The 12,659-nt window shown below is 45.2% G+C and overlaps 1 protein-coding gene across 1 annotated transcript in view; it reads right to left on the bottom strand.

Moving 5' to 3' along the window:
- The window catches only part of tmem62 (transmembrane protein 62), an 86,825-nt gene extending 74,625 nt beyond the window's left edge, over window positions 1-12,200 (bottom strand). The window contains exons 1-2 of the mRNA XM_068039753.1: window positions 11,910-12,200; window positions 10,927-11,038 (exon numbers count right to left, since the gene is read on the bottom strand). Coding sequence (XP_067895854.1) covers window positions 10,927-11,038; window positions 11,910-12,182 — 385 coding nt within the window. The 5' untranslated portion in view covers window positions 12,183-12,200. The remainder of the gene's footprint in view (window positions 1-10,926; window positions 11,039-11,909) is intronic.
- Between the last annotated feature and the right edge of the window lie 459 nt (window positions 12,201-12,659).

The following is a 12,659-nucleotide window of genomic DNA, read 5'->3' as shown; positions in this document are numbered from 1 at the left end:
ATGTTTGGGCAGAGTCAACATGGATTTATGAAAAGGAAATCATGTTTGACAAACCTGTTGGAGTTTTTTGAGGATGTTACTTGTAGCATAAAGGAAAACCAGTGGAAGAATGTGGTGTATTTGAATTTTCAGAAGGCTTTTGATAAGGACCCACACAGGAGGTTAGTGAACAAAATTAGAGTACATGGGATTGGGGAATATACCAGTATGGATTGGTTAACAGACAGAAATCAGAGAGTAGGGTCATTCTCAGGATGGCAGGCTGTTACTAGTGGGGTACCGCAAGGATCAATGCTGGGACCACAGTGGTTCACAAACTATATAAATGATTTGGATGTAGGGACCAAATGTAATATTTCCAAATTTGATGACACAAAACTAGGTGGGAATGTAAGTTGTGAGGAGGATGCAAAGAGGCTTCAAGGGGACTTGGACAGGCTAAGTGAATGGGCAAGAACATGACAGATGGAATATAATGTGAATAAGTGTGAAGTTATCCACTTTGGCAGAAAAAACAGAAAGACAGAGTATTTTTTGAGTGGTGAGAGGTTGAGAAGTGTTGATGTACAAAGGGACCTGGGTGTCCTTGTTCATGAGTCACTAAAAGCTAGTATGCAGGTGCAGTAAGCAATTATGAAGGCAAATAAGAACATAAGAAATAGGAGCAGGAGTAGGCCATTCTGCCCCTCAAGTCTGCCCCACCATTCAATAAGATCATGGCTGATCTGCCCCAGATCTCAACTCCTCTTTCATGCCAGCTCCTCACAGCCCTCAACTCCCCGATATTTCAAAAATCTATCTACCTCCTCTTTAAATACTTTCACTGATCTAGCCCCCACAACTCTCTAGGGTAGAGAATTCCAGACATTCACTACCCTCAGAGAAGAAATTCCTTTGCATCTCAGTTTTAAATGAGTGTCCCCTTATTCTGTAATTATGTCCCCTAGTTTGAGATTCCCTCACTAGTGGAAACATCTTATTTTTTTTATTTATTTATATTTAGAGATACAGCACTGAAACAGGCCCTTCGGCCCACCACGTCTGTGCCAACCATCAACCACCCATTTATACTAATATTTTATATTTAGAGGTCTTCTCAACATCTACCCTGTCAAGCCCCTTCAGAATCTTGTACATTTCAATAAGATCACCCCTCATTCTTCTAAACTCTAATGAATAAAGGCCTAATCTGTTTAGCCTTTTTTTTTTAAGAGATACAGCACTGAAACAGGCCCTTCGGCCCACCAAGTCTGTGCTGACCATCAACCACCCATTTATACTAATCCTACATTAATCCCATGTTCCTACCACATCCCCACCTTCCCTCAATTCTCCTACCACCTACCTACACTAGGGGCAATATACAATGGCCAATTTACCTATCAACCTGCAAGTCTTTGGCTGTGGGAGGAAACTGCAGCACCTGGCGAAAACCCACGCAGTCACAGGGAGAACTTGCAAACTCCACACAGGAAGTACCCAGAATCGACCCCGGGTCGCTGGAGCTGTGAGGCTGCGGTGCTAACCACTGCGCCACTGTGCCACCCACCAATTCTTGGATCCCAGGAATCAACCTAGTGAATCTTTTGAACTTCCTCCAACGCCAGTATATCCTTCCTTAAATATGGGTACCAAAACTGTACACAGTACTCCAGGTGTGGCCTCAACAACACCCTGTACAGTTGTAACAAGACTTCCTAATTTTTAAACTCCAACCCCCTAGCAATAAAGGCCAAAATTCCATTTGTCGTTTTAATGGTATGTTGGCCTTCATTGCAAGGGGATTTGAGTACAGGAGTAAAGGCGCCTGCTGCAATTGTATAGAGCCTTGGTGAGACCGCACCTGGAGCACTGTGCACAGTTTTGGTCTCCTCATCTAAGGAAGGATATACTTGGCACAGAGGGAGTGTAACAGAGGTTCACCAGACTGATCCCTGGGATGGCAGGATTGTACTATGAGGACAGATTGCAGAAACTAGAGTTTCGAAGAATGAGAGGTGATCTCATTGAAACATACAAAATTCTTACAGGGCATGACAGGGTAGATGTGGATAGGATGTTTCCTTGGCTGGTGAGTTTAGAACCAGGGGACATAGTCTCGGAATAAGGGGCAGGCCATTTAAGACTGAGATGGGGAGGAATTTCTCTCTGACGGTGGAGAACCTTTGGAATTCTCTACCCCGGAGGGCTGTGGAAGCTCAATCATTGAGCTTGTTCAAGACAGAAATCGATAGATTTCTGGATACTAATGACACCAAGGGACATGGAGATAGTGGGGGAAAACAGCGTAGAGTTAGATGATCAGCCATGATCTGTCTGAATGGAGGAGCAGACTCGATGGGCCCAATGGCCTACTCCTGCTATTTCCTATGTTCATCCACAGACACTCCCCTGTTCACTAGTTCAGTCACCTGTGCAAAAAATTCAATTAAGCTTTTCAGGCATGACCTCCCCTTTATAAATCGATGCTGGCCCTCTCTGATCAGCAAATAATTTTCAAGGTGTTCAGCCATCCTATCCTTAATTACAGACTCTAGTAATTTCCCCACAACAGATGTGAGGCTAACTGGTCTATAATTCCCGGGTTTCCGTCTCTCCGTTCTTAAAGGCTGAACGATAAGTGCAACTTTCCAATCTAAAGGAACGGTTTCCGAATCAAGAGAACTTTTGAAGGTTATAGTTAGGGCACCTGCAATGTTCTCACCTACTTCCTTTAAAACCTTGGGATGGGCTGGGATTTGTCCCTCTTTAGTAGTATTATTTTCTTCATTACTGATGTTTTGCTTCTGTTAATTTTGGTGAGCCTCCATCGCTGATTCACTATTAGTTTCCTTGGGGCGTCTGGGATGCTGACCCTGTCGAATCCTGTAAATGCTGACATAAAGTAATGATTCAACATGTCCACTATTTTCTTATTTTCATTGACAATATCACTGTTATTAGTTTTCAAAGGGCCCACATTACTCCTCACCACCCTCTTTTTTCCTAATATAATTATATAAAATTTTTTTGTTGATTTTGATATCCCTTGCAAGTTTCTTTTTATACTTCTTTTTGTAGCTTTTACTGTTTTGTCACCTTTTGCTGTTCTTTGTATCTCTCCCAGTTGCCTGGATCTATGTTAGTTATTGCTTTGTATGCTTCTTCTTTTAGTTTTATTTATCTCATCTCTTCAGTCAGCCATAGCTTTTTTTTGGCAAGTAGATTTCTTGACCCTGAGGGGTCTAAACTGTAGCACTTTGAATACTTTTTGAACACCTTTCACTGACCTATTGTTTTACCCATAAACAGATTTGCCCAGTTGACTGTGGACAGTCTCTCTCTCTCATCCCACTGAAGTCAGCCTTACCTGAACCTAGAATCATAGAGTCATAGAGTCGTACAGCATAGAAACAGGCCCTTCGGCCCACCAAGTCCATGCCGACCATAACGCCTATCTATACTAATCCCTCTATGCCTTGCTCATTCAAGTACCTGTCCAGATGCCTCTTAAATGTTGCTACTGTCCCTGCCTCCACCACCTCCTCAGGCAGCTCATTCCAGATACCCACTATTCTTTGTGTGAAAAATTTACCCCTTTGATCCCCTTTAAACCTCCTCCTCTCACCTTAAATCTCTGCCCTCTAGTTTTAGTCACCCCGACCATGGGAAACAGACTCTGGATATCTACCCTATCATAATTTTATATACCTCTATCATGTCCCCTCTCAACCTCCTTCGCTCCAGGGAAAACAGACCCAGCTTTTCCCATCTCTCTTTATAACTCAAGCCCTCCAAACCAGGAAACATCCTTCTGAATCTTTTCTGCACCCTCTCGAGCTTAATCACATCTTTCCTGCAGTGCGGCGACCAGAACTGCACACAGTACTCCAAATGTGGCCTAACCAAAGTTATGTACAACTGTAACATGACGTCCCAGCTCTAGTACTCAATGCCTCGGCCGATGAAGGCAAGCATGCCATACGCCTTCTTCACCACCCTGTCTACCTGTGTTGCCACTTTCAGGGAACTATGCACTTGCACCCCAAGGTCTCTCTGCTCAACAACACTCCCCAGGGCCCTGCCATTTACTGTATATGTCCTGCCCTGGTTTAACTTCCCAAAATGCATCACTTCACACTTGCCTGCGTTAAATTCCATTTGCCAATCCCTTGCCCACTTTCCCAGTTTATCTATATCCTGTTGTAACCTTAGACAACCTTCTTCACTGTCCACTATACCACCAATTTTGGTGTCATCTGCAAACTTACTAATCATGTCCCCTACATTCACATTCAAGTCATAATATATATGACAAACAACAGAAGGCCCAATACTGATCCCTGTGGCATACCACTGGTCACTGGACTCCAATCTGAAAAACAACCCTCCACTACCACCCTCTGCCTCCTATCACCAAGCCAATTTTGTATCCAATTGGCTAGCTCACCCTGGATCCCATGTGTTCAAACCTTCCAGACCAGCCTACCATGCGGGACCTTGTCAAAGGCCTTGCTAAAGTCCATGTAGACAACGTCCACCACCCTGCCCTCGTCAATCCTCTTGGTCACCTCAAAAAACTCAATCAAATTCGTGAGACATGATTTCCCATGCACAAAGCCATGTTGACTATCCCTAATCAGACCTTGCCTTTACAAATGCATATAAATCCTGCCTCTCAGAATCCCTTCCAATAACTTTCCCACCACTGATGTAAGGCTCACCGGCCTATAGTTCCCTGGCTTATCCCTGCTGCCCTTCTTAAATAAAGGCACAACATTAGCAATCTCCTCCCTTGCTTCCCATAGCATCCTAGGATACACCTGGTCAGGCCCTGGGGATTTATCCACCTTAATGCGCTTCAAAACCTCCAACACCTCCTCCTTTGTAATGTTGATATGCTCCAGGATATCACTGTTCCCTCCCTTGAACTCACTAGCTTCCATGACCTTCTCCATGGTAAATACATTCGAGAAGTATTCATTTGACCTCGTCCATTTCCCGTGTCTCCACACATAGATTACCACACTGATCCTTAATGGGACCTACTCTCTCCCTCGCTACCCTCTTACTCTTAATATACTTATAGAATCTTTTAGGATTCTCCTTTATCTTATTTGCCAGGGAAATCTCATGGCCCCTTTTCACCCTCCTAATTTCCTTCTTAAGTGTAGTCCTACATCCCCTGTACTCCTCGAGGGACTCGCTCGATCCAAGCTGCCTATACCTGACATATGCCTCCTTCTTTGTCCTGACCAGACCCTCAATATCCCTGGTCAACCAAGGTTCCCTAAACTTGCCAGCCTTGCCCTTCAATCTAACAGAAACATGCTGGCCCTCTACTCTTCCTATCTCACTTTTATCTCCCACTTGCCAGACGTCCCTTTACCTGTAAACAGCCTCTCCCATTCAACTTCTGAGAGTTCCTGTCTGATGCCATCGAAATTAGCCTTCCCCCCAATTTAGGACTTCAACTTGAGGACCTGTCCTATCCTTTTCCATAACTATCTTGAAGCTAATAGAGTTATGGTCACTGGTCCCAAAGTGCTCCCCCACTGACACATCAACCATCTGCCCAGCCTCATTTCCTAAGAGGAGGTCTAGTGTATCCCCTTCTCCAGTAGGGCCATCCACATACTGCTTCAGAAAACTATCCTGGACACACTTAACAAATTCTTCCCCAACTGATCCCTTAGCACTAAGGTAGTCCCAGTCAATATTAGGGAAGTTATAATCACCTGCTATTACAACCCTATAATTCCTACACCTATCTGTGATTTCCCTACATATATGCTCCTCCAATTCCCTCTGACTATTGGGGGGCCTACAATATAATCCCATCAAAATGATCACCCCTTTCTTATTTCTAAGTTCTACCCATACGGCCTTGCTGGACGTTCCTCCTGGGATATCCTCTCTAAGTACTGCCGTGATGTCCTCCTTAATCAATAGTGCAACTCCCCCTCCTCTTTTACCTCTACCATGCCGGAAGGATTGGTACCCCAGAACATCGAGCTGCCAGTCCTGCCCATCCCTCAACCATGTTTCTGTAATAGCAATAATATCACAATCCCATGTACTGATCCATGCTCTGAGTTCATCTGCCTTACCTGTAAGGCTTCTTGCATTAAAGTAAATGCAGTTTAGCCTACCAGACCTTCCACGCTCCCTGTCCTGCCCCTGCCCGGCCTGCCTACTGGACTTGCTTGCTTTAACCTCTACATTTGCCTCAACTATCTCATCGGAGAGACTACTACTTTGGGTCCCAAATAGCTTTTGTAGCTATTCCACCTTCCTCCCTTTCAAACACTGCATTGACCTCAATCGCAATACGAACGCTATCAGATGAATGTTGATGTACTGTTTGGATGTTAACTAAACCTGGCTCATTACTCATTATTAAATCTAATATGGCCTGGCCTCTTGTTGGTTCTAGGACATATTGATGCAGAAAACTATCCTGAACATATTCAAAAAATTCACTACCTTTCAGACACGAGCTAGTCTGCTGATCTCAATCTATACGAGTTAAATTCCCCATTAAAACCACTTTGGCTTTGCTGCATGCTTGCCTAATCTCTGAATTTATACATTTTAACACTCCATAGCTGCTACCGGGGTGGGGAGGGGGGGGGGGGGTCCATACACAACTCCCACTACAGTCTTGCATCTTTTTCTATTTCTTATTTCTACCCATAGAGTTTCCACTGCCTGCTTATCGCTCATTATAACCTCTTTTATTATTGAAGTAATTACATACAGACTGACAGGCAGCTATGTGCCAGGATTTGTAGGCTACTTGACTAACTGTCCTATAAATTGGGGAACAGCATGGGCAGATAGAGGAAAATGGGAAAATAATTCAGACCCTCACCTGGACGGTTGTGTTCAGTTTTGTGAACCGCATCCCAGGAAATGGTGCAGCCCAGATTCAGCAGACGGATACTAGGACTTAAAAGCTTAAATTATGAGGCCAGGTTGCATAAACATAGCTCAGACTCCTTTGAGTTTAGATGGTTGAGTCAGAGTCATTATGGCACAGCAGGAGGCCATTCAGCCCATCGAGTTCACGCTGGCTCTCTGTAGAGCAATCCAATCAGTCCCATTTCCTCATTCAATCCCCATAGCCTTGCAAGTTTATTCCCCTCAAGTGCCCATCAAATTTCCCTTTAAAATCATTCATCATCTACACTTCCACCACCCTCACAGGTAGCGAGTTCCAGGTCATTACCACTCACTGCAAAAAAGGTCTTCTTCACATCCCCCCTGCATTTCTTGCCCAAAACCTTAAATCTATGCCCCCTAGCTAACAGCAACAGTTTTTCCTTGTCTACCTTATCCAAACCTGTCAAAATCTTGTACACCTCTATCAAATCTCCCCTCAATTTTCTTTGCTCCAAGAAGAACAACCCCAGCTTCTCCAAGATAACTTTGAGGCTAAATTCCCTCATCTCTGAAACCATTCTGGTAACTCTCCTCTGCACCCTCTCAAGGACCCTCACATCCTTCCTGAAGTGTGGTGACCAGAGTTTGAAAAGGTTCAGCCTAACTTCCCTGCTTTTGTATGCAATGCCTCTATTTATGAAGCCCAAGGTCCTATCTACTTGGCTACCTAATCTCTCAGTATATCCTGCCACCTTCAAAAATCGAAGCACATGAACCCCCTGGTCCCTCTGTCCCTGCACACTCTTTAGAAATGTGCCATTTCACCTATATGGCCACTCCCAATCCCTTCTGCCAAAATGCATCACCTCCCACTTTTCTGTGTTAAATTCCATCTGCCACTTTTCTGCCCATTCTGCAAGCCTATCTATATCCTGTTGCAGTTGATTGGCATTATCCGCGCTGTCTACCAAACCTCTAAGTTTCTCTATATTCCAATATCCAAGTCATTTATATATATGAAAAAAGCAATGGTCCTAGCACTGAACCTTGGGGAACACCACTGTCTACCATCCTCCAGTCTGAAAAACAACCATTTACCCATGACTCACTGTTTTCTGTCCTTAAACCAATTTTTTATCCAAGCTGACATCAACCCTCCTATTCCATGAGCCTCAATTTTGCTAACCAGCCTTTTATGTGGTACTTTGTCAAATGCTTTCTTAAAATCCATATCGACACCATCCACTGCATTCCCCTCATCAACCTTCTTTGCTACTTCATCAAAAAATTCAAGGTGCGATCTAATCTTTAAAAATAACAAAAGGATTTGATCACGTAGATATAAAGAAACTATTTCCTCTAATGGCAAAACAGGGACATAATCTTGAAATTAGAGTTACGCCATTCAGAAGTTAAGTCAGGAAGCACTTTTTCACACAAAGGGCCAAAGCAACCTGAAACTCTTCCCCCAAAATGCTGTGGATGCTGGAGAGGGGGCGGAGGGCAACTGACATTTTCACGAATGAAATCATCAGATTTTTGTTAGGTAAGGGCATCGTAGGATCATTCGAAAAGGTAGGTGATTGGAGTTGAGGTACAGATAAACCATGATCTAAATGAATGGCGGAAAACACTCGAGGGGCTCCCATCCACCCAACATAAAATTCCAGCCATTGGTTCTCAAATATTTTCACTGCGGCAATAAATTCTAACACCAGGAGACACAAATTTAAGCACTAGGAGATTAGGAATGCGAGATGTCAGGTGACACTTCCTACCCAAAGACTAATATCGTTTCCAAAGAAGACCCTTGAAGCTTACAATTCAATGTAATGGAGAACCAGTTAGATGAGTTTCTGGAGAAAGATGGAAGGTATATGGTGAGAAGACAAGTTGGAGCCGAACAATCATTTCCTACAAATCAATGTTCCAAAGCTAATATTAACCCTTTTATGAACCAGTCAGATGTATTTACAACAGCCCTAACCACCGATTAATTTTCACGGCTGCTGTTCTTCTGCATGTAAACTTCTAACGCAGAAAGATCTCACTGAACAGCACCCAATTCATTAATAATGGAAGGTGTAATTTAAACTTACAATAGCAGTGCAAAGCAAAAACCCAAGTGACTGTCACCTGCAACAGTTTATTTAAACTCAGGTAAAATTCAAAGTCAGTGAAAGGCTGTTACTGCACAATTTAATCCCGAAGCCTTGAAAAATGACAGTACCATGTTTCTCAGTGAGTAAAAAAAAAGTCTCCAACATTCTGATTGCAACATTGTCAGTAATGTATTTGTACACCTTTGAGGATTTCCCTTGAATAGTCTAATTTTCAACTAACATTACACTGCGGTGAAATAAAGCTACGCAGCCATGTGATTTTATTTATTTACTTCTCACTAAGAGTGGCCGCTAAGTGTAAACAAAAAGCACAAATTATCTCAAAATCAACAATTATAGAAAACATAGGCTGGAATTTTACGCCACCCTAACAAGCCAGATGGTGGCGGGCGGGTGGCGTAAAATGGAGTGGGAGGCTCCAGGAGGCTTTCCCACCTTGCTCCCGCCTCTGCACCCCTTTACATTGGGTGGGGGGGCTGCAAAAAATGGCCTGCCCACCTCCACGCGGATTTTATGCGTGGCAACCGGGCGTCCGGGAGCCAGGAAAAGCAGGCGGCTTCCAATCGCCTCGGGGGTGGGCCCTGCTCATCCCGATGGAGGGCTGCCCCCACGACCCCAACCACCCCCCCCCCAACCCCCAAGACCCAACACGCCCCCCCCCCCCCCTCCTCCTCCTCCCCTCCTCCCCCTAAACGACCACCTGACCGATTACCCCCAGCGAGGCAACCAAAACTTACCTGCTTTCCCGGCTCCCAGACATCTTCTGCTCACACGGGGCTGCAGTCGCAGCAGTGGCCACCACTCCTGGTGGTGCTGCTGGGACTAAGAGCTGTTGGCCTGCTGATTGGCCAGCAGCTCAAAGAGGCAGGACTTCCTCCCTCAAGCGGGTGGAAGTCTCGCCTCGGAACAGTTAAAGCCCAGGGACCCGTAAAATAAAGAACGGATCCCCAAGCGAGGCAGAAGTGGGTTCGCCACCAACTTTTACATCGGAGGGTGGCTCCCATCCACCCAACATAAAATTCCAGCCATTGGTTCTCAAATATTTTGCTTCTGAGGCTCCCCTCCCAAGTTACAAAAAATTCCTCCAGGACCTCCTGTGACAGAACTATTTTTTTCAAGATTGGCTCCTGTCACATGGTAAAAAGAAATCAGCAGTAAATGTGTACATAGCAAGATCCCACAGCAGAAAATCAGATGCGTTACCATACACGATGTCCACCTAAGCTCCAGGCTCACTTCCCAATACAAACAATCAGCATTCATGGTTGTCCGCATCTCATGAGAGTGTGTGATGTCCCTGGGACTCGGGACCCAGAACCGCAAGCTCCCGGTGGTTGCAGGCAGTATGATCAGCCGCCCATACTGTACTAGGCTCTGTAAAGAGCTGTCATATAAAGAGCGAAAGGGGAAGTCAGCCGAGCATTCGCAGACGCTATTATTTCTAGACCCATTTATCCCACAAAACAGGCGTCAGACCCCACTCAACCATTGCTGCACTTGCCAGATTTACACATTGTGGTAGGAGAGCGCCCAGCTGCCAGGCCTGCCAGAAAAAGAAGCCACTGCTAAGTGTCACTAGCGGATCTGGGGGAGGAGAGGGGAACAGGGTTTTCTCTCCTCCAACATCAGCAGCGGTACTTCAGCCCAACCTCGCATTGGTGCACTGAATTAAACTTTTTTTTGGAAGTGGGTAAAGAACTGATTTCAAGGTCTCATTCTTAATAAGTGGGCACCATTGATATCTTGCTTTTTTGTTGACCTTGTTCACAGAATGGGTTTTTTTTTTCCAAAAGGGCTTATTCTTGAAAGTCTCTAGTTAAGGATGTGGCCTACCGTCCTGTAATCGTGTCGGATGCCCCTATACTAATTTAAAACATTATGAACAAACTACAAATCTATTGATAACCAAACTTTTTTTTGGTTGGGTTTCATGACCTACCTGTGACGAAAACGATTGCTGGCCTAATTACATCAACGGTCTCCGTGCAAAATTTCTTAAAGTCAGGGGTTCTTTGGGGATCTCTAAACTTACTGATATGGAGGTCAGACACCTGAGCAGAAAAACATTTTTCAGTTAAATCCACTATGAACAAAGCCAACACATATACACTTTTAAAAGAGATGGTTAAAAATTCAGCACACACAAATCCTGATCGTTCCTTCACCTCCTTCAACAAATAAAAGAATGCCAGCCACTGCCACCAAAACATACTAATCCCCCAGATGTGTAATTCTACTCGTACATTATGTCAAAGATGATGTGAATCGATACTTGCGCATCACTCAGCAACTTGCAAATGACTTTCTTAGCACTCAAATTCCTGGAAGATTTACGGCAGGAAAACTGCCCAAACAAGTCCAAAGTTCCAGGCGAGCTGGTTTTTTTCTCCGACTGTACTGCTGAAAGTTCCAGACGTTGTCGAACCTTAGATGGCCAGTGAACACATCTGTTTCTACATGTTCCACAAGGGCCAATTTCTTTCTATATATTACAGGCACTGGAGATGCTGGTCAGATACCAAATGAAAAGAAAGCAGCAAAAATGAACCCAACGCAGCAGTAAAGCTGCTTTGGTTCAGAATCAGCTCCACACCTGTCTTGTAAACTGGTCCATGTTTGGGAAAGGAAGTGGGGGGGGGGGGGTCCAGAGACAGGCACCTGTCATGGTTTAAACGGGTTTCATTCATATTAAATCTCAAAGAACCCCTAAAATTGTAAGAATCGATCTTCCCACACCTTTGATGATTTTTTTTTAAACATGCGAAGTACTATTTACAGAGAGATGGTTTTAAAGGATGTCATCTATCTTGAAGCAGTCAGTCTTCCTCCTGCCCCAGACACGGTGGGGAAGGGAGGAAAAGCCCAACCGGCAGTGGGGAGGTGAGGCCCCAGGGTGGGCACGGTGACCCCGCAATCTTTTACCTGTAGGAACCAGAAAATGTTGTCCATGCCCCGGCCCGGGTAGGGAGGCTGGCCGGCCCGCGGATGCTCGCGGCCGGCCGCGGTGTAGGCGGGCTGCGTGGTGTAATTCTCCAAGACGTAAGCGGTGAGGCAGGCCAGCAACAGGCCGGCCGTGATCACCACGCTGAACAAACGGAGCATCCTCGGCGACCGGCGGCAGCAGAATGGAACGGGCGCCCCAGAGCGCCCAGCCCCCTGACAACCGCAGCACTTCCGGCATCCCGAATCAGACATCCAACGGCGACAACACAACGAAACTGTACAAGAGTCACCCTGAGGGCACAGAGTTTTTGCGGGGGGGGGGTTGGGAGGGAAGGAGATGTTGTCATGGGAACTTTGAGGTTAGAGCAACATGAGGGACTTGAGTCAGCTGAAGAGATTAGGGCTGTTCTCCTGGGCTCAGAGAAGGTTTTGGGGAGATTTAATGGAGGTTTTCATATAAGGAACCAGGGAAGGGGGAAATGCGGAGACTTTGAACGCAGTGAATTGTTGGGATCTGGAATACACTGCCTGAAAGGTTGGTGGAAACAGATTCAGTAGCAACTTTCAAAAGGGAGTTGGATATACTTGGAAAGCAAATAGTTGCAGGACCAGAAAGAGCGGGGCAGTGGTGCCGGCTGGACAGCTCTTTCAAAGAGCTGATACATGCTCGATGGGCTGAATGGCCTCCTTCTGTGTAGTCAGATTCTAAACATCACTGGGAAAACTGAA

The sequence above is a fragment of the Heterodontus francisci genome, chromosome 9, assembly GCF_036365525.1.
Source record: "Heterodontus francisci isolate sHetFra1 chromosome 9, sHetFra1.hap1, whole genome shotgun sequence".
Taxonomy (NCBI): Eukaryota; Metazoa; Chordata; class Chondrichthyes; order Heterodontiformes; family Heterodontidae; genus Heterodontus; species Heterodontus francisci.
Note: the sequence above shows the minus strand (reverse complement) of the source record. Positions and strands in the feature narration are given on the sequence as shown.